General features: G+C 54.5%; 1 protein-coding gene across 4 annotated transcripts in view; it reads left to right on the top strand.

The window, feature by feature from the left end:
- HTRA3 (HtrA serine peptidase 3) overlaps positions 1 to 26,689 on the top strand; it is a 38,312-nt gene extending 11,623 nt beyond the window's left edge. Inside the window, exons 2-9 of one of the 4 annotated variants that reach the window (XM_033213605.1) lie at positions 1,089 to 1,188; positions 5,107 to 5,329; positions 10,267 to 10,461; positions 11,229 to 11,261; positions 12,981 to 13,095; positions 22,128 to 22,176; positions 23,796 to 23,891; positions 25,569 to 26,689. In XM_033213605.1, the coding sequence (XP_033069496.1) occupies positions 1,089 to 1,188; positions 5,107 to 5,329; positions 10,267 to 10,461; positions 11,229 to 11,261; positions 12,981 to 13,095; positions 22,128 to 22,176; positions 23,796 to 23,891; positions 25,569 to 25,734 (977 nt within the window). In that variant the 3' untranslated portion in view covers positions 25,735 to 26,689. Of the gene's footprint in view, positions 1 to 1,088; positions 1,189 to 5,106; positions 5,330 to 10,266; positions 10,462 to 11,228; positions 11,262 to 12,980; positions 13,096 to 15,438; positions 16,225 to 17,781; positions 17,979 to 22,127; positions 22,177 to 23,795; positions 23,892 to 25,568 lie in introns of those variants that run through there. The other 3 variants (XM_033213606.1, XM_033213607.1, XM_033213608.1) reach the window with 3 other exon arrangements.
- The last annotated feature ends 986 nt before the right edge of the window (positions 26,690 to 27,675 follow it).

The raw sequence follows: 27,675 nt of genomic DNA, 5'->3' as shown, positions 1-27,675 counted from the left end.
GCTCCCCATCGCCAAGGTGGCTGGGTGCCGGGTGGGTGGGTAGCCTCCCGGGCAGGGACTCGAAGTTTGCACTCCTCCATACTCAGTTCCCACAGATGTGGTAGGAGGGCATCTTCAGTCCCATTTTCCAGATGAGGAGTTGAGGCCCAGAAAATATAAGTGATTTGTCTGAGGCCACACAGCTAGAAAGCAGACAGGCCCAGCCGAACTCCTAGTGTGTGCAGCCTCCAGCCCTGTGCTCATTCCGGGGCCCGGGAACCACAACCGAGGCTGAGCAGTGTGCGTTCCAGATGATGGGAACCAGAGTGATCCTGGCGCAGGCCATGCAGGGAACCCTGAGGTCTGTGGGCTTCGTGCCACCGCATGCCTCAGGCCTGTGGTCCTGGCAGCCACAGCCCCCACTACTGACGGCAGCAGGAATCTGAGCCCGGGAAGGGCCCAGAGAAGTTCGTGAACCATCTGGCCAGGCGGGCTGGGGTGTGGCCAAGTGAGACACAGATGTACGGCCCTGTGGACTCAGAAATTGGCAGCCCTTTTGGCCCAGAGGGGCCACACTGTGTCCGGGCCCGGGTAGCTCATAAAGGTCACCCAGGGGTCTTCCACGACACCCCCGCCTGGACACTGCTGTAGCCCCGGGGCTCGGAGGGACCGGCGGGAGCCCCTGAGGAGAGGGCCAGTTCTCTCCTGTAAGGGTATTGCCGCAGCATGAGGGAACAGACAAGGCCCAGGAGGACTGACCCGAGATCCGGCCCCAGCCTCACTCCCGTGTGGCCCAGGGCAATGTCCTAACCTCTCTATGAACCTCCTGGCCAGCCTGGCAGGGTCCAGTGAGAGGGTTGAGGAAGCCCAGAACATGGAAGCCTTTTTAACCATTCTCGGGGTGGGCGAGTCCCCTTCCCAAATGCCTGGTGTCACTGCACTGCTGTGGGGTAGGGGTCCCCAACGGGCTCAGTGTGGGCTGAGGCTGGCTGGGAACCGGGACAGGGGTCTCAGGAAGAGCCTCCTCCTCCTGCCCCTTGGGCATAGGCCTCTGGGAGCTGGTAGTATCAGGGTCTCACTGACACACCTGGCCCTTCCCGCCAGCGCAGGTCTCCGCCAGCTGAGCAGCCCGCGCTACAAATTCAACTTCATCGCCGACGTGGTGGAGAAGATCGCACCAGCCGTGGTCCACATAGAGCTCTTCCTGAGGTGAGTGGAGACCCCTCGCCCCTCTCCGCCTCCTGGTGTCCCCCGGCACACCGGCCGGCTACTGGGGCCCAAACCAGGCTTGATTCTGCAGCCTGGGCCACAGAAACTGGAGTGTCCTGGGGTCAGGCTGACCACAGTCACATCTCCCAGCTGCCTGTGTGCCCTGGGGAGAGTGACTCCACATCTGCTGGAGCTGTAGGCACCAAGAAGGTGCACAGCTGTGGGTCTTTGTCCCTTCATGCTGCCACCCATGCTACTGGGTTCCTGCAATGTGTTGGTCTTCCTGAGGGGCCGCGCAGTAAAGCACACACAGAACCCAGTGGAGGAGATGCTGGGAGGCAGCAGGTGTGTGTGCAAGGAGCAGACGCTCGGCAGGCAGAGAGCAGGGCTCGGGGCAGTGGGAACCGGGGGCTCAGGAGGCCTCTCAAGCTGAGCCTGAAGTAGACACCCCGGGAGCTGGGCCAGTGGCACAGGGCAGTGGGGGCAGCTCAGCAAGCACGGAGGCCTGTGTGGCCAGAGCAGGGAGGAACGAGGGCTGGATGAGTGAACGCACAAATCAGTGCACGGATGAGTGAGGGGAGGAATGAGTGAGTGAGGAAGTGGCAGAATGAATGAGTGAGGGAGGGAATGAGTGAAATGCACAAGGGATGAGTAAAAGAATGAATGAATGAGTGAAGTTGGTCAATAGGGAAGCAGGATGTCCCAGCCCCGTAGAGGAAGCGGTGTGTACTGTGTGGCCTCACCCCCTCTCCTTGCAGATGCACAGGCAAAGCCTCCTCCCCTTCTTCCCGCAGTGCCTGCCCTGGTCCCTGCCACCATCTCCCACCTCCCCCATCACAGAGACCCTCTGAGCTGCTCTGGGGGAGCCTTGCCCTCGGAACCTGCCACTGTGCAAACTGCCTAATGTCTGATGGCTCACACCGAATCCTGAGGGCTCGTCCCAGATTGACTTATATCCCGCGGAAGCAGACTGAATGACTCTTCTGAGGTTTAGAGTGTCTCTCCCATCTACCTTTCCTAGCCCTTTGGCCCGTGGGTGTGGACGGAACTGGCAAACAGCCTGATGAGGAGGCCCCGGAATCGAGCCTCATTCCACCCTGATAGGGATCAGACGGCGGGTCCTGGCGGACAAGGAGCCAGCAATGAGCAGTCACCAGAGGCTGCCGGCCAGGGCTCCAGGGACTTGCTTGTTTTCACCGCACTTTCCCTGAGGCCTCCAGCCTCGTGAGGAGGCTCCACTGCCCTAGGCCTGCCCCTGGGTACTGAGAATCTGGTGGCTCATCGGGAGAGCCCAGGAGTGATTCCTGCTCCAGAACAGCCTCCCTGCTGGCTGGCTCGGCCTTGTCCTGTCCAAGCCCCTGTCACTTGGCGTCACTGCCCCTCTGCCCTCCCCATCTCGGGCTCTTCAGCATAGGCTGTGCTCCTTGAATGGGGGTGCGAGAGCACATGACGGGCACACAGCACCTCAGTGTCACATCCTCCACACCTGCTGGGAGCGCCCTGGGCTGTGGGCTGTGTGCGTGTAGCCTATGTTTCTCAAAACAACCCTGGGGGCACCACCCATGCAGAACCCATAGCCTTGGTTGCCACCCTGTCCAGTGCCCCATGCTGATGGGCCTCTCACTGCCCCCTTGGCAGCACACTGACCCCTCACTGCCCTTCCCTCGGGCCCCGGGCCCTAAGACGTGTCATTGAGGAAATTATAACTGGATGCGCTAAGTGGCACATTCCCACTTCCTAAGTGGTAGGGATGGGGGCAGCATCTTTCTGGAAGGCCCCAGCCACCAGGCTCTGAACCAGCTAATTACTGACTCACCCCTGCTGGGAGGCTGTTTCCGCCCTCAGAGCCTCCAGTGGCTGATGCCCTGAGTGGGTGAGTGAGACCCAGCAGACAAGATGAGACAGATGCTCATCAGGCACAGGCCTCCCAGCTGTGACCCCTGACCTGAGGTCTGGATGTGGGCATTTTCTGCAGACCCTGCAGGTGCCAGGCCCTGGGAGGCACCCTGGGGCTTACACAGGCAAAGCAGGTGCAGTTCCTACTCTGGGGCACACACGGAGTGGGTGTGGCAGAAGACATGAGTGGACAGATGCTGGGGTCACCATGCAGGTGGCTGAGCAGCCAGATACCCAGGCTGCCTGAGGGAGACCCCTGCTATGCCCTTTGCCCGCCTGCCTGACCCAGGCAAGTAGTTCAGCATCTTGGGACTCAGTTTTCACACTGTGAAGACCTGAGAGTTAGGGATGATGGTAGTTTCTTGTGGCTGCCATAACAAAGTGCCACAGACTGCATGGCTTAAAATGACAGAGATGTTTGCTCCCATGGTTCTGGAGGCCAGAGGTCCTGATCAAGGTGTCAAGGTCCTAATCAAGCCAGGCTGCTTTCTTCTGGGGGATGTGGGGAGAGTGTCCCAGGCTCCTCTACTGACTCTAGTGTTTTCCACAGTCCTCAGTACCCCTCAGCCCTTAGACTCCTCTCTCTGCTCTCTGTCTCCATCATCTCATGGCCTACCCCTCTGTGAGTCTGGACTCCCCTCCTCTAAAGACACTGAGGACCCACCGTGATGTGACCATAACTTCATGACACCTGCAAAGATCCTGTTTCCAAATAAAGTCACATTCACGGGTCTATGGGGTTAGGACTTGGCTGTATCTCTTGACAGGGACACAGGTCACCACAGCACCACCCTTGCAGGGTACCTGTGAGCATTCAATGGCCTGCCTGTCTCAGAGGGAGTGCAGGGTGGCATTTGCTGCCATCCCTGGTCCTGTGGGTCACAGCGAAGCTCCTGTCCTTTGCAGAGACGTCACCTCTTTGCATGTGCTGAACACTCCCATCCCTCCATGCTTTGTGTGTCACACATGGTTTCGGGCCCTGAGGGGGCCAATTTTCCTGCTTATCTCTGCTAAGCAGCCTCAGGGAGTGAGTACCTGCTCTGGGCTGAGCCCCACGCTGGGGTCCCGAAGGCTTCCACCCTGGAGAAGGTCTCAGGCTGTGTCTGGCATTCAGCCTCCTCCCCTGCTGGACGTGGGGCTGTGGCTTCTACTCAGACAGCTCTGGTGAGAACTGGGGATCGTTACCCATCAGCAAACATCAGTGCAGACCCAGGCCAGCTCCACCCCATTCACAGAGAGCAGGGCCCAGGCTGGCCTAATCTGTTCCTGTGCACCCCTGCCCTTGGGGTGTCTAGGGCTCGGGTCCTGCATCTGCCGGCTGCCAGCACTGCCACATTTGGGGCTTTGGGCAGCTAGCCTGGTGGTGGGGGTGGAAGGAGGTGAGAATAAGCATTTCCCAGCCCTCCCAGCGCTCACCCCCTCTGGATGATCAGGAATCTGCCCCAGCCTCTGGGGAGCCTCCATTCCTGGGTACCTGCTAGAGACCCGGAGGATGCTGTGTGCGCAGTGGAGCTTTTCCCCTAGGGCCAATTATTGTCCTGTTTGTTGAGAGGCGTGTAAGAGCCCAGGCATCACCACTTGGCGGAGGAGGCGTTGTCCCATTTCCCATGTGGAGAGACGAGGCTCAGAGAGCCTCACCAACCTGCCCACGGCCAGGCAGATAATAAGTGGGGCCTGGACTTGGGATTAGCATCCTGGTCTGTCTGGCTCCGTGCTCCGTAGTCAGCATGGCGAATGCAAGCTGGGAGTCATCTGACACATCTCAGGCAGCCCGTCTCATCTCAGCAAATTGCAGCCAGAGGTGATCATCATCACCTCTTTATGGCTGTGAATGTGTGCAGGCGCCAGTGACTTGGCCAGGTCCCACGGCCAGGATTCAAATGGAGGCTTGAGGGACTCCAGACCTGTGTTCTGTCAGTCGCATACTGGCTCTGCTCCTCACTGACCAGCCCCGCCACTGCACCCAACTCTCCTGCGTCCTAGCCCCACCCTAAACGCCTGCCTGTGTCTCCCTGGCTGCAGACACCCGCTGTTTGGCCGCAACGTGCCCCTGTCCAGCGGCTCTGGCTTCATCATGTCAGAGGCCGGCCTGATCATCACCAATGCCCACGTGGTGTCCAGCAACAACGCTGCCTCGGGCAGGCAGCAGCTCAAGGTGCAGCTACAGAATGGGGACTCCTATGAGGCCACCATCAAAGACATTGACAAGAAGTCAGACATCGCCACCATCAAGATCCATCCCAAGGTGGGTGGGCGTGGACGGAAGGGCGGAAGCACCTGGGGCTGGGCATGGCGGCCTCTTCCCAGACGCCGGACCCCAGAGGCGAGCTAGCCTCACCTTCCATCGGTCAGTGGGAGGAACCCGGGCCCAGGGAGGACTGGCACCTGGCCCAGGGTCACGGCTCAGAAAAGACCTGGAGCCCAGGTCTTTGGACTCCTTGCCCTGTGCTCCCTGAGCCACTAGATGCAGGACAGAGCCAGGAAGCGTGCGGCCCACAGTGGGTGGGCTGTGGTCCCGTATCACACCCCATGGAGGTGCTTACTTTCCTACCTGGGCCCACTACTGGGGATGCACCTGCCCCGTGGGATGGCGTCTGGGTGTGGGCGTGGAGGCCAGTGGGCTGCCGTAGGGAACACTTGGGACAGGGGCCCCATCCCTCCACCTTCACATCTGTACCTCCCACCAGCTGACCCACCAGAGGCCTGCACTGAGGCCCCCAGAATCCTCTTGTTCCTCCACCAGCTGTTTGCGGAAGGTCTGCTCTCAGCCGGGCACTGACTGCACTCCTCTAGTTCTCACCACAGGCCTGGGAGGAAAGGGCCAGTATGAGTCCATTTTCACACTGCTATAAAGAACTACCTGAGACTGGGTCATTTATGAAGAGAAGAGGCTTCGTTGACTCACAGTGCTGTAGGTTGTACAGGAAGCATGACCGGGAGGCCTCAGGAGACTTACAATCATGACGGAAGGCAAAGGGGAAGCAGGCGTGTCTTCTCATGGCAGAGCTGGAGAGAGAGAGAGAGTGAAGGGAGATGTGTCACATGTGTCACACACTTTTAAACCATCAGATCTCGTGATAACTCACTACCACGGAAACAGCATGGGAGAAGTCTGCCCCCATGATCCCATCACCTCCCACCATGCTCCTCCCCCAACACATGGAGATTACAACTTGACATATTTGGGTGGAGACACAGAGCCAAGCCATATCACGGCCCTCATTATCTTGGGATTTCAGATGGGGAAACTGAGGCTTGGAAGTTAGGTAACTTGCCCAAGATCACTGGAGCAGGGCCAGCCCGCTCAGCTAGGACCCTGGCCTCCCTCCAGCTTGTTCTTGTCTTGCCCAATGCCATGGTTATGTGACTCTGGGGACCAGAGTCGAGTTACCTGTGGCCTCCCCATGCCATGAGGTCACTGAGTCCCATGTCTCACACCAGCGTTGGACCCGGAGCTTCCCTCGGGCTGGGAAGTTCACCTTGGCTGGTTTGAATTTGGCTTCCTCTCTTTCTGAATGAAAGTTTACAGCATTTGTGATGAAGTCTTTTGCAAAGGGGGTTTCCTCTTGCCCCATCAAGGGAGAGGAGATTTAATGGTTCCAAGGAGTTCCCCTAATGGGGACCCTTCACTGCTTTTCAGCCCTTTCACGGTTGCTATTGAGTCTGGGGGCACCTCCATTTTAAAGACAAGGAAACCCACTGGGGGGTGTGCTCAAGGACAGGAGTTGGCAAATTTTCTTTTCTTTCTTTTTTTTTTTGAAACGGAGTTTTGCCCTTGTTGCCCAGGCTGTAGTGCAATGGCTGGAGATCTCGGCTCACCACAACCTCCACCTCCCAGGTTCAAGCGATTCTCCTGCCTCAGCCTCCCGAGTAGCTGGGATTACAGGCATGTGCCACCATACCCGGCCAGTTTTTTTGTATTTTTAGTAGAGACAGGGTTTCTTCATGTTGGTCAGGCTGGTCTCGAACGCCTGACCACAGGTGATCCTCCCGCCTTGACCTCCCAAAGTGCTGGGATTATAGGCATGAGCCACCGTGCCTGGCCTTTTTTTTTTTTTTTTTGAGCCGAGTTCTTGTTCTGTCACCCAAGCTAGAGTGCAGTAGCAGGATCTCGGCTCACTGCAACCTCCACCTCCCAGGTTCAAGTGATTCTCCTGTCTCAGTCTCCTGAGTAGCTGTAACTACAGGTGCCTGCCACCACCCCCGGCTAATTTTTGTATTTTTAGTAGAGATGGGTTTCACCATGTTGGCCAGGCTGGTCTTGAACTCCTGACCTCAGGTCGTCCCCCTGCCTTGGCCTCCCAAAGTGCTAGGATTACAGAAATGAGCCACTGTGCCCAGCCCCCAAATTTTCCTTTCCTTTCCTTTCCTTCCTTCCTTCCTTCTTCCCTCCCTCCCTCCCCCTCTCCCTTGCTTCCTCCCTCCCTCCCCCTCTCCCTTGCTTCCCTCCCTCCCTCCCCCTCTCCCTTGCTTCCCTCTCTCCTCCCTCTCTCTCTCTTTCTTTTTTGTTTTTTTTTTCAGGGTCTCACTCTGTTGCCCAGGCTGGAGTGCAGTGACACAATCACAGCTCACTGCAGCCTCAAACTCCTGGGCTCAAGGAATCCTCCCACCTCGGCCTTCCGAATAGCAGGGACTACAGGCACGCACCACCACACCTAGCTCATTTTCAAATTTTTGGTAGAGACAAGATCTCGCTGTATTGCCCAGGCTGGTCTACAACTCCTGGGCTCAAGCAATCCTCCTGCCTCGGCCTCTCAAAGTGTTGGGATTACAGGCATGACCATGGTGCCCAGCCAACAAACTTTCCATGAAGCCAAATGGTAAATATTTTATCTTTGCAAGTCCTGTGGTCTCTGTCACAACCATGCATCTCTGCAGTGGCAAGAACGCAGCCATAGGCTGCACAGGTGGGTGTGGCTGTGTTCCAGTAAAGCTTGATTCACAAAACAGGCAACGAGTGGCGTTTGGGCCTTGGGCCAGTTTGCAAACCCCTCTCAAGGACCCCCATGGGAAGAGGAGAGCAAGACTAGGGGCAGGTTTGTCTGTCCCCTTCCGGCGGCTGTGGCAGAATGCTGGCAGGACTGGGGGAGTGGTGTCCAGGTGGGGCTGAGCAGGATGCCCCACCAGCCACCTGTGGCAAATGGGTGCCAGCAGAGCTAGTGTGATTCATGTCCTGCAGGCCCTGGTCAGCACCTATGGCTATGACCTGAGGTGGGAAATGCCCTCCTAGCCCCTAAGCATTAAATCGAGCCATGCAAAGGCTCCTGACCCTCACCTGTGCGCCCTCCTTGGGTGCAGGAGGATGGGCTGACCCTCCCCAGCTCACAGCCCTCACCTGTGCGCCCTCCTTGGGTGCAGGAGGATGGGCTGACCCTCCCCAGCTCACAGCCCTCACCTGTGCGCCCTCCTTGGGTGCAGGGAGAATGGGCTGACCCTCCCCAGCTCATGGCCCTCACCTGTGCGCCCTCCTTGGGTGCAGGGAGAATGGACTGACCCTCCCCAGCTCATGGCCCTCACCTGTGCACCCTCCTTGAGTGCAGGAGGATGGGCTGACTCTCCCCAGCTCACAGCCCTCACCTGTGCGCCCTCCTTGGGTGCAGGGAGAATGGGCTGACCCTCCCCAGCTCACGATCCTCACCTGTGCACCCTCCTTGGGTGCAGGAGGATGGGCTGACTCTCCCCAGCTCACAGCCCTCACCTGTGCGCCCTCCTTGGGTGCAGGGAGAATGGGCTGACCCTCCCCAGCTCATGACCCTCACCTGTGCACCCTCCTTGAGTGCAGGAGGATGGGCTGACTCTCCCCAGCTCACAGCCTCCCGGGGCTTCAGACGTTGTTATTTCTGCCTCTTCAGCCGGTCAGCAATGGAAAATATCTCTCCGGGTCCTCGCCTTCCAATGTGCAGGCCTGGTTCCGCCCCCTGGTGTTCTCTCTGCCATTGTCTGAAGCTTCTTGAGCCCCAGCGGCACACCGAATAGAGGAGCGGCCTGAGCCTTTCCCTCACCAGCACCCACCCACCAAGCGCTCCTTTAATCCTGTGCGGGGCTCCACATCGCCCCTGTTATTGATAGCTTTCTCCTCGTATGGAAAGCTAGAAACTTTCTCATTTGACATGATGGTGTATAGTAAAAGGGAAGAGGACTGAAACGGTGAGAAGGACCAGTGGCCTGGTGGAGGGGAGCCGTCCAGAGGGTCAGAGGCATGGGGTCCTGCCCCACTGATCTCCTGAGCCGGGGTGAGGCTCATGCGACCTGGCGGATCGCAGACCCACGAGAAGCTACAGGGTAGTGCCACAAGGTCCCAGGAGCCTTTCCCCAGCTTCCCTCAATGGTGACATCTTAGGTAACGGGTGTAAAACCAGAACCAGGAAGTTGATGTGGGTATGAGCACAGAACCGCCTTCCCCAAGTTACGTGTGCATCTGAGCTTCGGCACCTTCTAACAGGCACCCGGGACCACCTTCTCGGAGTGTGCACCATGCGGCTTCTGGAATGCAGAGCCCGGCTGTTCTCTGAGCTCCCAGCCTAGTTGCAGAGTCAGATAATCAGACAGGCTCCGCTGGCCCCACGCAAAAGCAGAACAGGAGTGTGCAGGTGTCTCAGCGTGCACGGCGGGAGTGGAGCTTGGCTAGTGGCTTCACCTCTCCAGGCCTGAGTCCCCCGTGTGTCTGTATTGGAAGATGAGACTGAACTGGATCAAGGATTTCAGAGCTGGGGCTCCTGGAGTCCTTAGCTGGGCTGCGGGGGCCCACAGATCTCTCTCCATCAAATGCGTCAGTTTGTATGTGGTGCATATGCAGTAGTAGTTTTTACCAGGTGTCTGCAGCTTTTACCAGATTTTTAGAGGACATGTGACCATCAGATCATTGGGCTCAATAACCTTGGAGGCTGTGGTCAGCTGCATCCTCTGTGCACCGCCCATGATGAGCACCCATGCCTCCCCTGGTGCAACCTTTGCTCCCTGGCACAGCTGAGCCTCTGTTCCATGGACTCCAGCCCTGGGTCTCAGCATGGGGCTGCCCTGGTCTTGGTCTGCACTGGTGACCTGCCTGAGCCTTCGCAGTCCTGACAGCTTTGCACAGATGTGCCTGCCTTCTCTGGGACACCCCGTGCCAGGATCTGACTCTGGTCCCCACTGAACGTAGACGGCTAAGCCTCCCTCTCTGTATCTTCTTCCCTCTCCTAGAAAAAGCTCCCTGTGTTGTTGCTGGGTCACTCGGCCGACCTGCGGCCTGGGGAGTTTGTGGTGGCCATCGGCAGTCCCTTCGCCCTGCAGAACACGGTGACAACCGGCATCGTCAGCACTGCCCAGCGGGAGGGCAGGGAGCTGGGCCTCCGGGACTCCGACATGGACTACATCCAGACGGATGCCATCATCAACGTGAGTCCCAGGGACAGGAGGCCAGGGCACCTGCCATCTGTGCCCAAGACCTCAACCTTAAGGTAGTCTCTGACTCGGCTTGCCCCCATCCCCAGAGCCATTCTGTCACTCGACACATCCACTTGCTAGAAAGTTCTCTCTTTACATTCAGTGGAGCTCTACTCCTGTGACTTCCACCCCAGGGTGCCAGTCACCCTGGGAGTCAGAGGCTGCGGTCTTCCCTGGGGCAGCCTTTCAGAGAAACAGAGGCATGGCCATGGCCTGGAAACACCTTTGCCCAGCTTACACACCCTGGCCAACACCACTTGTCATTATTATTGTGATTATGTTGCTGGCACCTGTAGCATCCACAGAACACTTCACGCAGATGCCACAGATCACGTCTGTCCAGCTTTGCCGTGGCTCGGGCGCTTGGCTGGAATATGAGTCTTTGTGGAGGGTCCCCCAGGCCAGCAGGATAGGAAGTAGCACCTCCATTCTCCATGCGCCAGGTGGTGCTGCCTGGTCTCAGGGGTGTAGATGCCAAAGCATATGGTTTGCGCAGAGAACAGTAACAGACCTCGGTCATCAGGCAGCCGTCCACATGGCCTCTGTGGGCTTGGCCTTCTTATCTGTGAAATGGGGACAGCACTGAGGCCTTTCCACGCTGCTGAGGATGAGATCTGCTTATGCGTCTCTGCACTGGTTAGAGGTAGAGCTGGAAGAAGGAGCTCTGGGAACCCTTGGGCGGGGTCAGGCACCGCTAATGCTGTTTCCTCCCCCTGCAGTACGGGAACTCCGGGGGACCACTGGTGAACCTGGTAAGTGTCCCCTAGAGCCCAAATCTCTAGGTTTCTGGAGCTCTTCTCACATGGGGGACGCTCAGCCTTGAGGCGGGACAGGCCCCACAATATGGTCCTAGAAACTTAACACCAACTATCAGGAGTGCGGCTGGGCTGGAGGCCTGGAAGGAGGAAAGACCAAGACTGCCCCAAGTGCCTCAGGGATGCTGGTGGCCACCAGGAATGAGGACTCACCCACGAGCAGCAGCTCAGTCCAGGGCCATGTGCCTGTCAGGGGAGCTGGGGCAAGGGAGACGCAGGTGTGGGGCTGCTCACCCCAGCCCTCCCTGCCCTGGGTGTACACACAGGATGACAGGGGCATCCTCGTTCTCCCCTTCCCAGTTGTGTCTTGAGCCTCAAAGTCAAGCTCAGCCTCATCCCAGGAGAGATTTTTCCAGAATAAACCAGGAAGCTCAGTTCAGAGCTCCTAGGCCCTGAAGAATCGGATAGTCTCACCCCTGGAGCTCCTGTCCATGGCGGGGGAGGTGCCCAGATGTGAACAAGGCCCAGCACCATGTGAGCCACATGAGATGGCTCTGGAGGGATGCTGGGCAGGAAGACCTGGCAGCTGATGTGGGATCAGGGAGGGCTTCGTGGAGGTGAGCATTATACAACAGCCATTGAGATTGAGGAGGACAGGGTACAGGAGGAAGAAATCCCAGGGAGAAGGCACAGCATGAGCATTGAGGGAAGTTTGGGGAGGGGGAGATCAGACAAGGGGACAATGAAAGGGTTGGTCACCCATGTCCTGCTGCCTCAGGCCTCGTGTGCAGATGGGGCTTCACCCTGTGTGCCCGAGATGTCTCCCAGGCTTTTGGCAGGGCTGAGAGCATGCCCTGGCTTCAAGGAAGCTCTTGTGTGTGGTTTAGGCTGGAGGCCAGGAAGCCAGGCCCAGGAGGCTGCTCCACGTGGTCCAGGCAGTAGAGATGGGCACAGAGGGCCAAGGGTGGACACAGAACTCGATCTACTGGATCTCACACTTGGCTGCTCTTCCTGCCTCCTGAGCTTCCAGGGACCAGGAGGACAAAGGGTGCCTCGACCCAAAGCTCTGCCCCAGGCCCCAGAGGGTCCCCTGGTGAGCTGGCCAGGCCCTGGCTGGGAGGGCAGGGCTAGGGGTATATGCCAGGCTATAGGGTGGGGCTCCTTTCCAGGAGCGTGCCTGAATGTAAGGTTCCCAGGGGCCAGGTCAGATCCTGCCCAGGTGGCACCAGCCTCATGGGGGGCAGGGCAGGTTGGGAGGGGCACCAAAGAGAGGGATGGGGCTCAAGGAGCTCCCCTGGCCCTACTTGTCAGCCCCCCACTTCTGGAAGAAAGGGACAGACATGGTCTCAGTCCCCAACACGCCTCACCATGTTCCTGCCTCTCTCGGTCCCTCCAAACGTGGCTTGGCAGTGTCCCTGGCCCCATGGCCCTGCTTCTTAGAGGCAGAGTGTTCAGAGCCTGGGGGCAGGCCCAAGCTGCAAGCTTCCCTGGAAATACTCTCCAGGGATGGGGAAGGGGGATCTCCAGGATTTGGAGAGGTGGGGGTCACTGACCCAGGTGTGAGCCTGAGAGTGACCTTTTCAGGGGAGTCAGGGGCTGTAAGGGGATTGACAGCTGGGGTCAGCCTCTAGCAACAGAGCTGCGGACACAGTGCTTTGTGGGCAGGGGTTTGCCTGGGTTCCTCCAACCAATGCCTGCTCTTACCTCCCTGCCCAGGATGGCGAGGTCATTGGCATCAACACACTCAAGGTCACGGCTGGCATCTCCTTTGCCATCCCCTCGGACCGCATCACACAGTTCCTCACAGAGTTCCAGGACAAGCAGATCAAAGGTAAAGAGCTCACCTGGAGGGGGCCAGAGGCAGGGGCCACTCTCCCAGGGCTACAGCCCCTTAGCACCCCAGTCCTGGGACCAAGGCCCATCAGAGGTGCTGGGTGAACCTTGCTCACTACTGGACAGGTCCTCTCTGCCCACCCCAAAGCTGTGAGACCCCCAGGACAGCTTAGCCTCTTTCAGGATCTTCCCCCCTGCCTATCATCAATTCATGGTCAGGTTCACCCCCTGCCCCTCCAAGGCTGTCTCCTTTTGGCTGGTGATCTCTGATCTCAGCTTCTACCATCAGCTTCTTGGAGTCCCTAAGCTGCTCTCATCTGGGCTGCTCCTTAGTTGTCAGGTGTTTCTTTCCTTCTATCCATCCATCCATCCACTCACCCACCCACCCACCTATCCACCCATCCATTCACCCATCCACCTATCCATTCACCCATCCATCCATCCATCTGTCCATCTATCCATCCATCCTTTCACCCACCCATCCATCTATCTATTTACCCAACCACTCACTCATCCATCTGTCCACCCAACCACCCACACACCCATCCACCCACACACCCATCCACCCACACACCCATCCACCCACTCATCCATCCGTCTCTCTACTCATCCATCTATTCACCCACCCACTCATCCATCCATCCGCCCATCCATCCAATTATCCATTCACCCATCCATCCATTCATCTACCTACTCATCCACCTATCCACCCACCCACCCACCCGTCCATCCATTTGCCCTCCATCCACCCACACATTTCTACCCATCTACCCATCCATCCACCCACCCATTCATCCACCCATCTTTCCATCCACCCATTTACCATCCATCCACCCATCCATCCACCCATCTCTCCATCCGCCCATCCACCCAGCCTTCACCTATTCACCTATCCACCTATCCATCATCCATCCACCCAGGCTTCACCTATTCATCTATCCACCTATCCATCATCCATCCACCCACCCACCCACCCACCCAGCCATTCATCCATCCATCCTCCCACCCACCCACCCATCCTTCTGTCTGTCCATTCACCCATCCATTCACTCATTCATCCGTCCATCCATCCATCCACACACACACCCATCCATCCACCCACACACCCATCCACCCACCCATCCATTCACTCACTCACCGATCCATCCATCTACCCATCCATCCAATCATCCATTCATCCACCCACTCATCCACCCATCCACCCACCCATCCACCCATCCATCCATCCATCCATCCACCATCCATCTACCCACAACTTTCTACCCATCTACCCATCCATCCACCCACCCATCCATCTACCCACCCATCTTTCCATTCACTCATTTACCTCTATCCATCCATCCATCCATCCATCCACCTATCCATCCATCCACCCATCTGTCCATCCACCCATCTATCCATCCACCCATCCACCCAACCATTCACCATTCATCTATTCACCTATCCATCATCTATCCACCCATCTATCCACTCACCCCCCCCACCCATCCAGCCATTCACCCATTCACCCATCCATCCACCTGTCCATCATCCATCCATTCTATATCCATCCATCCACCCATCCATTCAACCAACCACTCATTTATCCTTCCACCCACCAATTCTTCCATCCATCCATCCACCATCCATCCATTTACCCATTCATCCATCCATCCATCCATCTACTCATCCATTCATCCACTCATCCACCCACCTGTCCACCCATTCACCCACCTGTCCATCATTTCTTCCTTCCTTTTTTGCCTTTCTTGTTTCCTTCTCTCCTTCCTTCCACCCATCCACCCATCCACTCATTCACCTGTCTACCTATCCATCCATCCATCCGTCCACCCACCTGTCCCTCTATCCCTGTTCATCTATTCTTCCATCCGTCTACCCACTCCTGAGTACTCCCTCTTCCAGCGGGTGGCCCATGCAGATCACATGGCAGAATATCCTCTATGCCAGGGGAGCAGAGTCCAATACCCCGTCTTTGGAAGTCACCCTCCTCCAAGCCCCCATTTCCTCACCCCCATCCAAAAGGGATGCCCAGCCCACCCTGCCCACTCCTAGACTGCCATGAGCACCCATCTGGGAGAGGTCTCACCAGAGCACTAGGCAACTCTCCCAGGTAAGAGCACACCCATTGCCTCCTTAAGTGAGCAGTTGCAGCCACCTTCCAGAGCAGGGCCATGCTTCCAATCACAGGGCCTTTCCTGGGGGCCTCCACCTCCCTGCCTTCTCTTCAGCCCTAGTGAGCTTCTCCCTCCTGCCATTGTGCCTCCCATGCCCACCTCCTGCCCAACACCCAGGCCTGACTCAGCAACTCACACTTCCACATTGCTTTGCTGTCTCCTCCCAGCCCCCTCACTGGCAGTTCATTGAGAGCAGGGGGCCTCCTCATGTTTGCCCTCTCCTCCATGACCCTGTCAGCCAAGCACATGGACCCCAGTGCAGCCAAGGCCGGTGCCATGAGGGCTGGTCACATGAAGAGCTGCTGTTGAGGATGCCGCCATTGTCCTTCCGTGTCCATTATGGGAAGACAATCTGGAGCCAGGCAGAGCCTGTCTTGCCCAAAGAAGCTGAAGTCTTCTACTCTTGAACAGTGAGGACCATCTAATCTCTTGAGCCCTTTTCCTGTTGGCTTCTAGGAAGCTCAGAACTAGATTCAGGGATGCACCCACACCCGTCCTAGCATGCTCCTTTCCCTAATGACCGAGCCTTTCCTGTTGAATTATCCCATTCTCTGTGGGTGCCTTTGACTTCAGCCTCCTTACTGGAAATTCACGGAGCTGCAGTTTGCACACACTGAGCTATGAGGTGACTTTACTTGGAAGTGGATGATAGTGTCCTCTTCCCTTCTTGCCTCTCTCTTTCTCCTCCGAGACAGGATCCCGCCGGGGCCTGGGTTTGCTCCTTTGTTTAACAGGGACTGTCCCAGTTAGTGCTGACCTCATCCCAGACCCCCTGGGAAACGTCCCCTGTCCTCAGAGCTGTATCCCCTCCCCAAGGACAGCACAGACTAACTGAGGAGCCTGATAAACCTTAGCGGCATGGCACATTAGCAATCTTAAAATCCTTCTCAAGTTGACTGGTGTTTGTATTTGCTTTTCTTTTTTATTTAATAAAATGCAATGATCCAAACCCAGTTAATCTAAAGTTCTTTGAAATGAACCATCTTTTTATTAAATCAAGGAGGTGTTAAGTACATTTCTTATTCTTGTCTGGGGGTGGGGTGCAGAGGCCTCTGGGGGACTTTCAGGGTAAAGAGTGGCCACCATGCATGTTGGGGGAGCCCCAGGAGAGCTTGGGGTCCAGCCAGCCTTAGGACCAGAGTGTAGCCCTCCATGGGGTGGTGTGGGGTGTTTGCTTCATGGAGTGGGGCCGTTTGTGGGCATCTGCCCCTCTGTGGATTATGGGGGACAGTGCGGTTCATAGGTGGGAGACCTCTGGCCTGGGGAGTAAACCCCTCATTTATCCTGTGGCCACAAGCCAAGGGACAGCTGTAGGGAGGGGAGGGGACAGGGACAGGGGCATGAGCATTCCCTGGTCTCAGACATCACAGAGTTCCCAGATCTCTGACATTACAGGATTCCCCAATCTCAGAGACCACAGGGTTCCTCGGTCTCAGAAGTCACAGGGACCCCTGGTCTCAAAAACCATGTTTCCCTGGTCTCAGAAGTCACAGGAACCCCTGGTCTCAAAAACCATAAGGTTCCCTGGTCTCAGAATTCACAGTGTTCCCCAGTCTCAGAGGTCACAGGGTCACTTGGTCTCAAAAGCCATAAGGTCCCCTGGTCTCAGGCCCCTGTGCTGGGTGGAGTCTTGAGTCCTTCCCAATAGTGGAAAAGGTTGGCAGAGGCAGCCCAGCCACCAGACAGGAGCAGGGCCGGGAGCAGGATGGGCAGGGAGCCTGGTGGCCTGGTGCTTGGTGTGTGTTCTGCTCACCTCTTAAGTTCAAGGAGAAGAGGCTTTAGAGTCTCCTATCCTGAGCACAGCCAGTCGCGCTTTCCTCAGCTCCGGCCCAGAGGCATTACCGGGCCCCTGCTTTCCCAACCGCAGGGTAGGTCTTAGTCGGAGGGGACCACAGGCATTGTTCAAGTGCCGGCTCTGTGCCTTGGACTCCTGTGGGCTGTGAGCCAGAGGTTTTCCCATTTTCCTTCCCGTTTTCCTTCTAGTAGGGAGACGGACCACAAAAATGCCCCCAGATGCCACAGATCAGAGTGAGGGGTGCTGGGAGGAGGCCGGGACAGGGCTGGGACCTCGACAGGGCTGGGACCTCGAGGGTGAGCGCTGCACGATGGGGCAGGAGACCTCTCTGAGGAGGTGACCCACCTCTGGCAGAGACTGTGGGAAGGGAGCGGGGCAGGCTCTGGAGATTGCAAGGGACTCCCAGGCAGTGGGAACGGGAACGGCCAATGTCCCAGGTGGGCTGTGCAGGGCCTGTTGAGGATCCCATGCCCTGGATTTAGAAGCCAGCTAGAGAGTGATCCCCCGGATTTACGCCTCCAGCCTGGCCCCTCCCACTCCAGACTCGGACGGGCAGCTGCTTGTGGGAGGGCCCCACTGATGTCCACGGGCAGTTCTCACTCAGAGCACCTGACAAGACCCCTACTCCTGCAGCCCCACCTGCCGTCCCCACTCAGTTACGTCAGCCTTGTCCCTCTGTCCCTCTGGACTTCCCACATGCCTCATCCGCTGTCAGCGAGTCCATTGGTCCAGGCTTCAGGACACGTCCACCCCGGGCCTTGCCACCGCTCCGCCTCCACCTCCGGGTCCAGTGCTGGGGCACTCACTGCCCTGGACCATCACCTCTCTGGGTTCCTCCGGATGCTGCCCCATCCCCCACAGACCCTCCCACAGCCAGAGAGGCCCTTTCAAAACTAAAGGCAGATCACGTCTGGTGATTCAAGATCAAATCCAAAGCCTTTCAGGACCCAGTGGACCCAGGGGTCAGGCATACCTCTGTCCCTCTGGACTTCCCACATGCCTCATCCGCTGTCAGCGAGTCCATTGTCAGCCTTGTCCCTCTGTCCCTCTGGACTTCCCACATGCCTCATCCGCTGTCAGCGAGTCCATTGGTCCAGGCTTCAGGACACGTCCACCCCGGGCCTTGCCACCGCTCCGCCTCCACCTCCGGGTCCAGTGCTGGGGCACTCACTGCCCTGGACCATCACCTCTCTGGGTTCCTCCGGATGCTGCCCCATCCCCCACAGACCCTCCCACAGCCAGAGAGGCCCTTTCAAAACTAAAGGCAGATCACGTCTGGTGATTCAAGATCAAATCCAAAGCCTTCCAGGACCCAGTGGACCCAGGGGTCAGGCGTACCGGCCGGCTCTGACCCCATCTCCCACATGGCTTATTCATCAACTGTTCATCTTTGGTATGTTTAAATATTTGGCCCATTAAAAGCATTTAGGTTATGTGTGTTCTTATTAGTAGGTTGTGAGAGCTCTTTCTACATTCTGGATAGGAATCCTTTATCAGATAAGCAAATTGCAAGTATTTTCTCCCAGTCTGTGGCTTGTCTTGTCATTCTCCAAACAGTGTCTTTAAAGAGCAGAAGTTTTGTCAATTTTGATGAAGTCTGTTTTCCCAATTTGTCATGCATTTGGTGCTGTATCCACGAAGTCTTTGCTAACCCAAGGTCAGAAAGATTTTTCTCCTACAATTTCTTCTAGAAGTTTTACTTTTTGGGGTTTCAGATTTAGGACTACGATGCATTTTGAATTAGTATATTTTTAAATCGTGCAAAGTATAGATCGAAGTTTGGGGGGTTTTTGTTGTTTTTGCCTTGGAAATTCAATTGTTCTAGCACCATTTGTTGCAAGACTGTTCTCTACTGAAGTGCCTTCACACCGTTGTCAAAAAGAGAATGACCATATGCCATTCCAGCTATCTGTCTTTAGGCCAATATTCAGTATTGCACTGGCTCGATTACTGTGGCCTCACAGTAGGTCAAAAAGGCAGGTGATGTCAGTCCCTCGATTTTATTCTTCCTTTTCCAAGTTGCATGGGCTCCTCAGACCCTTTGCATTTCTATATGAATTTCAGAATAAGTTTGTCAATTTCTGTAAAAAGAAAAATAAAGCCTGCTGATGATCTGATGGGGATTGCATCGAATTTACAGATCAATGTGGGGAAATTTGGCATTTTAACAATGGTAACTCTTCTGACCCATGAATACAGAATACCTCTCCATTTATTTATATCTTCTTTAACTTCTCTCTGCAATGTTTTCTAGTTTTCAGTGTACTGGGTTTGGGGCATTTTTCATCAGATTTATTCTTAAGTATTTCTTAATTTTGATGCTATTATAAATGATGTATTCTTTGAAATTTCAGTTTCTGGTAGTTGGTTAAGAGAATATTCAAATTAAAATGATTTTTGGATATTCACCATAAAAGATATCCTGTAAGCTCGATAACTCACTTACTGCTTCTAGAAATTTTTTTGTAGATTCCATCAGATTTACTACATAGATGGCTATACAGTCTGTGAATAAAGATAGTTTTACTTCTTCCTTTCCAATCTGAATGCCTTTTTTTTCTCTTGCCTGGCTAGAACTTCCAGTAAAGTATTGAATGAAAGAGGTAAGAGTGAACATCCTTGTCTCATTCCTGACCTTGGAGAGAAAAACACTCAGTCTTTCACCATTGAGTATGATGCTAGCTAAAAACTTGCATAGGTATCCTTTATCAGGTTGAAAAGTTCCCTTCTATTTCTCGTTTTTATTGGGAATGGATGTTACATTTTGTCAGAGGCTTTTTATGCATCTCTGGAGATAATCATATGGTTTTTCTTTCTAGTCTGTTAATGTGGTAAATTGCATTGGTTGATTTTTAAATGTTAAATCAAGCGTGCATTCCTGGGATGTACCTCATTTGTCACTTATTTATGATGTATTATCCCTTTTTTTTTTTTTTTGAGATGGAGTCTCACTCTGTCCCCCAGGCTGGAGTGGAGTGGTGTAATCTTGGTTCACTGCAACCTCTGCCTCCCAGGCTCAAGTGATTCTCCTGCCTCAGCCTCCCATGTAGCTGGGATTACAGGTGCCCACCATCATGCCCAGATAATTTTTGTATTTTTGGTAAAGATGGGGTTTTACCACGTTGGCCAGGCTGGTCTTGAACTCCTGACCTTAGGTGATCTGCCCACCTTGGTCTCCCAAAGTGCTGGGATTACAGGTATAAGCCACCATGCCTGGCTGTACTATCCTTTTTTAATGTATTATTGGATTTTATTTGTTTAAAGAATTTTTGTATCTGTTTTCATGAGGGATATTGGTCTAGTTTTCTCTTCTGGTTGTTGTGTCCAGATAATGAGGTTAGAAGTAGTCACTTATTTTCAGTTTTCGGGTGGAGTTTGTATAGAATTAGTACTACTTCTTCCTTAAACATCTGGTAGAATTCACCAGTGAGCTCTTTTGGGCTTGAAGTTTTTTTGTAGGAAGATTTTTTAACTCCAAATTCAATTTCTTTAATAGATATAGTGCTATTTGGGTGATCTGTTTCTTCTTGAATGAGCTTTGGTGGTTTGGAAATTTCAAGAAATTTGCTTCGTTTATCTAAGTGATTAAATTCATTGACGTCAAGTTGTTTATAATATTCTCTTATTATTCTTTTAATATCTGTAGAATCTGTAGTGATATCACTTCTGTAATTCGTGCTATTGAAAACTGTGTCTTTTTGTCATGATCAATCTTGCTAAAGATGTATCAATTTTATTGATCTCAAAGAATCAGCTTTTAGTTTTTATTTTCACTATTGTGCTTCTTTGACTTACATTCTTATCTTTATTTCATGGATTTATACTCTTGATTTCATTGATTCACACTCAGCTTTGTTGATTCACACTCATCTTTGTTATTGAGTCACATTCTCAGCTTTGTTATTGATTCACATGCATCTTTATTATTGAGTTACACTCATCTTTATTGATTCACACTCATCTTTATTATTGAGTCACACTCTGAGCTTTATTATTGAGTCACACTCTGAGCTTTATTATTGAGTCACACTCTCAGGTTTATTATTGATTCACATTCTCAGCTTTATTGACTCACACTCTTACCTTTATTATTGAGTCACACTCTCAGCTTTCTTATTAATTCACACTCTCAACTTTATTATCGATTCATACTTTTAGCTTTATTTTTTTTTCTTCTGGTTATTCTGGGTTTTATGTGGTCTTTTTCTAGTTTTTAAGATGGAAACTGAGGTTATTGATATGAAACGTATTTTCTAATATAGACACTTTAGTACTATTAATTTCCCCTACCTCTACAACCTATGAATTTTAATATATTATACATTCATTTTTATTCAGTTGAACAGAGTTTCTAATTTCTCTTTTTACTTATTTGAAGATGAGTAATTTAGAAAGTTTTATTTAGTTTCCAAGTACTTGGGAATTTTCTAGATACCTATGGTTGATTTCTAATTGTGGTCAGAACTCTTATATAAAATGAAAATTCTAATTTTATTGACTCTTGTTTATTTCTGGGTCTGAGACACCTGTTAAGTCACAGATTGGAGCAGCTCGGGGGACAGAGACAGTATCTCAGTGAGTTGTGTGTGCATTGCCCCAGCCACAGGGCCTGGCAAATGGTTGGTACTCACTGGACATTAGCAGCAAGTATTGTTTTGGGGAAGGCCAGTGGGAGGTGATGAGTTCAGTTCCAAGCAGGGAACATTTGGGGAACCAGCAGTATGGAAGCCAGAAAGGAGAGCCCCACTGGCCACTGGGGTTGGGTTGGAGCTCAGCTGGGAGAGCAGATGTTGGAGCTCACATGGTTGGATGCAGGATGGGGTGGACATGAAGCCACCTGTGGGGCGAGCACACTGGAGCTAGAATACCCCTCAGCTCCATGATGACAGTCAGGAGAGGGCAGCTTTGCTGGGCCACAGGGGGACTGGGCCAGCTTAAGCAGAATGACACCTGCTGCTTCCTGGTCCTGCAGGGGAACTTCTGTCCTCTGCCTGTCCCCTGAGGGAGGATGGTGGCTTTTTGCAGCAGCCCTAACAGAGTCTCGCTGTGTTTCATTTCCAGACTGGAAGAAGCGCTTCATCGGCATACGGATGCGGACGATCACACCAAGGCGAGTATCTGAAGAGTGCTGTCGCCTGCTGGCCCTTCCTCTCGTCCCTCACCCTGGCCTTCCCTCCAGACCGTGGCTGGCTGTGCTCAGCTCCTTGCAGGTGCCCAGATGGGCCGATGCACTCAGGCCTCTGATCATTGCTCAGGCCGGTCCTTCTGCTTGGACCTTTCCCTCTTTGCCTCATAGATTCCTTCTGTTCTTTCAGGACACCATCTCTTTCCCGCGGCTGCTATAACAAATTACTATAAGCCTGGTGGCTTAAAACAGCAGAAATGTGTTCCCTCTCAGTTCTCTGGAAGTTGGAGGTCTGAAGTCAAGGGGTCAGCAGGGCTGCACTGCCTCTGACACTCCAGGGAAAGCTACCTCCTTGCCCCTTCCAGCTTCTGCTGGCTCCAGGTGTCCTTGGCTTGTGGCTCTCTCCCTGCAGTCTCTGCCTCTGTCTTCACTTGACCTTCTTTCTCTCTGAATATCTCTGTGCACATCTCTCTCTTGTTTCTCTTATGAAGACATCCATCATTGGAGTTAGGGCTCGCTCTAAACCAAGAAGGTCTCATCTCAAGATCTGCAACCAATGACATCTATAAAGGTCCTATTTCCAAACAAGGTCACATTTCGAGGTTCTGGGTGTACATGAATTTGGGGGCACACCATTCTGCATTCTCAGGACACTCAAGTGGGATAAGGTGCCTCCTCGTAGCACACAGAGCCCTGGCCTCCCTCCCCAGCCTTGAACTCATCCTGCTGTGTCGGAATCACCTGTGGTGGGACTGCCTCACCCCATCCTGCCTCCTCGGCTGTCAGCTCCTTGGCAGCAAGGACTGTGACCTGCTCATTCCTCCACTCTGCCCCAATACTAGGTCCACCGCAGAGCAGGTGCCTAGAAATGCTGAATGAGTGCAAGAAAGAAGGGGCTGAGGGAGAGGAAGCGGGGGCAGGATAGAAGGGAGGCTGGAAATGCAAAGTTGAGCTTTGAGGTTTGAAGAAGAGAGAGGTCACTGCATTGGGAACTTAGGAAGAACTCGAGAATACTCAAGCGACCATTCAAACTACACAGTCCCTAAAGCTGTCATTCCTCCTGTTTCACCAACTCTGCTAATCTAGGGGTGACATTTAAAAAAAATTATAATCAACGTTCAGTACACCAATTTATCTTTTGTTTCTTTCTGTCCATCCCACCTCTGTCCAGTCTTCTGTCTGTCCATTCCATGACTCAGCATTGTCTGTTCATTCCATGACTCAACATTGTCTGGCCATACCATGACTCAGCATCGTCTGTCCGTTCCGTGACTCAGCATTGCCTGTCTGTCCATTTCTCCTTCTATCCACCCACCCATCATCATTCCTTCTTCCATCCATCCATCTGTCCTTCCGCCCCTCCTCACACCTGTCCACCCACTCTTTCCTCTCTTCACGCTTCTAACCAGCCATCCCTACCATGTTTCTCTTGAGACGCACATCTGGTAGGGGACACAGAGTGGCCAGTGGTGGGACAGGGCAGTGTGGGGGCCCAGAGGAGGCTCCTCTTCTGGCCTGGTGCTGGAGGGAGGGAGGGGCAGCTTCACACTAGGGAGCTGGGCAAAGGCTCAGAGGAGGGGGCCTTGACAGCAGACTCTTTCCAGCCTGGTGGATGAGCTGAAGGCCAGCAACCCAGATTTCCCAGAGGTCAGCAGTGGAATTTACGTGCAAGAAGTTGCGCCGAATTCGCCTTCTCAGAGGTAGGCTCTGCCAGAGGAGACGGGGAGATTGCTGGAGGCATGGGGCAGGTGTGAGGTCTGGGCTGGGACTGCCCCACTGACCTCATGTGACCTTGAGCTTCCCAGCAAAGTGACGGGGAAGGGGCGGGTGAATTCTAGTGTGTCTGCTAAGCCAGGGGAGGCTGGAGAGCTGAATGGTCCCTAGAGCCCTGACCATATCCATCCTAAGTCCACAATGTCATTTCCTTCAAGAAGCAGAGACTGAGGAGTACCTGTTGGGCTAAGAGCCCACTGTAAGCCAGACTCTTTCACCAGCTGGGGACCAGCCTGAGTCCTGGATCTTTCTGGAACTCACTTTCCTCATTGTAAAATGGAGATAATTCAGCCTATTTTTTTTTTTTTTTTGAGACAGAGTCTCACTCTTATTGCCCAGGCTGGAGTGCAGTGCCGCAATCTCAGCTCACTGCAACCTCTGCCTCCCAGGCTCGAGCGATTCTCCTGCCTCAGTCTTCTGAGTATCACAGATTACAGGTGCCCGCCACCGCACCCTGCTAAGTTTTTTTGTATTTTTAGTAGAGACACGGTTTCACCATGTTGGCCAGGCTGGTCTTGAACTCCTGACCTCAGGCGATCCCCTCGCCTCAGCCTCCCAAAGTGCTGGGATTTCTACATCCAGGAGACTTTGTAGATGAAATGGATAAAGCACTGCTTTCTTTGAAGTCTTCCAGTACTAGAGAAATGTTAAGCATTGCAACACCATAGGCTGAGGCAGGCGTGCAGCGACACTACCACATGCTGGCATGGCTGACCCACCCCCAGGAAAGGCTCTGAACCAGTTGCCTCCCCTCCTTAGCCTCAGTCTTCATCTGCACTGGGAAAAATCCACGTATAAGTGGATCCACACAGTTCAAACCCATGTTGTTCATTGTTCAAGGGCCAACTGTACTGTGCGTCCTCAGAGGCTAGGCTTTGAGGGTGGGAGGCCCTGCGTGACCTTCTGCGATGAGCACAGATGGCACACGTGCCCTGCCCACAGCAGGCCTGCAGTAAAAATTGTTGAGATGGTGTAAGATTTTCCACACGCATCATCTCAGTTAATCCTCACTGCAGCCAGGGATTCGCAGGCTCTTGCCCTTACCCATTTTACACATGGAGGGGCTGAGGTTTAGAGAAGTTACTCTTCCAGGTCACACAGCCGGCATGTGTGGGTCCTGATGCTGGTGCCCATGCAGCTGAGCACGGTACCATCACCTTCCTTCCTGGCAATGGGGAGGTCTCAGTGAGCCTCATGCAGAAGGAAGGCCGGCCCCGCGAGCTCTGCCTCTCACATAGAAGTCTTCATAACTGCGGTAACAACAGAACCTACTCCTGGGCCTTTGTAATTTGCAAAGCACGTTTCACATAGGACTGTAGACCTGAAAGCTGAGGCTCAAGGGGACAGAGTGCCTAGCCCAGCTAGAAGGGCTGCAGCAGGAGCTTGAACCCTCCCTTCTGAGGCATGGGAGAAGCAGTTTGAAAGGTCGTTTGCCTGTCATGTGACATTGGATTTCTTCTGATGTGAGAGCTTTGGGGCCAGGGCACTATCCTTTCCCATCGAAACGACTTTTGTTGAAATGTTGTCATTGACCCTGACTGTGCCTCATCCTGGGTTGTGCCTGTGGAGGCTGTGGGTGATGACCCCGTCTCTCCTGTTGGCAGAGGCGGCATCCAAGATGGTGACATCATCGTCAAGGTCAACGGGCGTCCTCTGGTGGACTCGAGTGAGCTGCAGGAGGCCGTGCTGACCGAGTCTCCTCTCTTGCTGGAGGTGCGGCGGGGGAACGATGACCTCCTCTTCAGCATCGCACCGGAGGTGGTCATGTGAGGGGGCGCATTCCTCCAGTGCCATGCGCCAGAGCCTGCAGATAACAGAGGGCACCGCTCCCCGAGATCAGGACGAAGGACCACCGTCGGTCCTCAGCAGGGCGGCAGCCTTCTCCTGGCTGTCCGGGGCAGAGTGGAGGCTGGGCTTGGCCAGGGGCCCAAATTTCCGCTTGGGGAGTATTGGATCCATCTCCCAATGCAGGGAGGGAAGCCCAACGTCCCCTTGTACAGATGCTCCTGAAAGTCACTTCCAAGTTCTTGGGATATTCACAAAACTGCCTTCCCTGGAGGTCCCCTCCTCTCCTAGCTTCCCGCCTCTGCCCCTGTGAACACCCGTCTGCAGTACCCCCTGCTCCTGCCCCTCCTACTGCAGGTCTGGGCTGCCAAACTTCTTCCCCACTGACAAACGCCCACCTGACCTGAGGCCCCAGCTTCCCTCTGCCCCAGGACTTACCAAGCTGTAGGGCCGGGGCTGCTGCCTGCCAGCCTGGGGTCCCTGGAGGACAGGTCACATCTGATCCCTTCAGGGTGGTGGGTCCAGCCCGGAGCAGGCACTGAGTGAATGCCCCCTGGCTGCGGAGCTGAGCCCCACCCTGCTGTGAGGTTTTCCTCCCCAGGTAGGCAGGAGGCCACGGGGAGCACGTGGGAAGTTGGCTGCTGCCTGGGGAACCCAAGGCGGTCATGGGGCGGCCTGCAGAGGACAGTGGACATGGAACTGTGGGGTGTGAGGACTGAGCCGGCTTCCCCTTCCCACGCAGCTCTGGGATGCAGCAGCTGCTCGTATGGAAGTGCCGCCCAGAGGCAAGCGGGCTCCTGGGCATCACCCCCTCATCCAGGGAACAAGTGTGTCTTAAGGGGCATTTGTGAGCTTTGCTGTAAAACAGATTCCCAGTGTTGCTTGTACTGTATGTTTCTCTACTGTGTGGAAAATAAAGTTTACAAGCACATGGTTCTCAGCCAGCAGGGCACTGGGGCAGCCTGCCCACCACTGGCCAGGGTTCTTCCTGGGGATCCATCTAACACATGACTGGGTATACCTGCAAAGACACGGGCCTTTAAAGGGTTTCTATGACAGCCGAGCACTGGGGCACACCAGGCCTCAGGGTCATGTGGCAGAGGGCCGGCTCCGAGTCAGGCAGCCCGACTCAAGTCCTGGCTCCTCCACTTACTTCCAGCTTCATGGTCTTGGGCAAGAGATGTCCCTCTCCCTGCCGTGGCCTCTGCCTCTGTCCAACAGGAAGGCTGGCTCTGCTGCGCTGACCTCCTGGTTGCCCCGGGATGCAAGGTGACAGGTGTAGCACTTGGGAAGCCACCCAGCTTACGGGGAGCTCCCACTAAGCCCCACTGTGCATGTCTGGTCACATGAAGAACCCTTTCCCACATCTGTGCTATTTCACCCTCCCTGCCACCCACCCGGCAATGGGTAAACTGAGGCAGAGAGCAATTTCAACGAGCAGGAGGTCCAGGGACACTGCCTAGAGTAGCTGGAAGTGGAGCACTGGGAGCTGTGAACTTGCCCCCAACCCTCTGCTCCACCCAGAGTGGGCCACCCCCACCACGCCCCGAGCCACTCTGGCCGCATCTAGGCTTCCATCCACCTGCCAGGCTCAGGCAGCCATGTCCACCCTCCAGGCCCTGCTCTCACTCCCACCTGTGGCCTGGGCTCTCCACACACACAGTGGCCCCAGAGAGTAGGCCCTTGTCCCTGAGTCTTTGGACCCTGGCTAAGAGGAGCCTATTGGGTGTTGGGGGGCTGAGGTCGGGAAGAGGGCATAGAGAGCTGTGACCTTACCAATTATTGGAGAGGCGAGCACTTGGGAGAGTGTCAAGGGCCACCAGGGAAACCATGACCCCCATTCCCACAGCTCTTCCAAATCTGAAGGGTCAGGGGTCACTCTAGTGATTTCTGGGGTCCTGTGGGTTCTGGGGGAACTGGGTCTGG

This window comes from Trachypithecus francoisi, unplaced genomic scaffold (assembly GCF_009764315.1).
Source record: "Trachypithecus francoisi isolate TF-2019V2 unplaced genomic scaffold, Tfra_2.0 Lachesis_group1, whole genome shotgun sequence".
Lineage (NCBI taxonomy): Eukaryota > Metazoa > Chordata > Mammalia > Primates > Cercopithecidae > Trachypithecus > Trachypithecus francoisi.
Note: the sequence above shows the minus strand (reverse complement) of the source record. Positions and strands in the feature narration are given on the sequence as shown.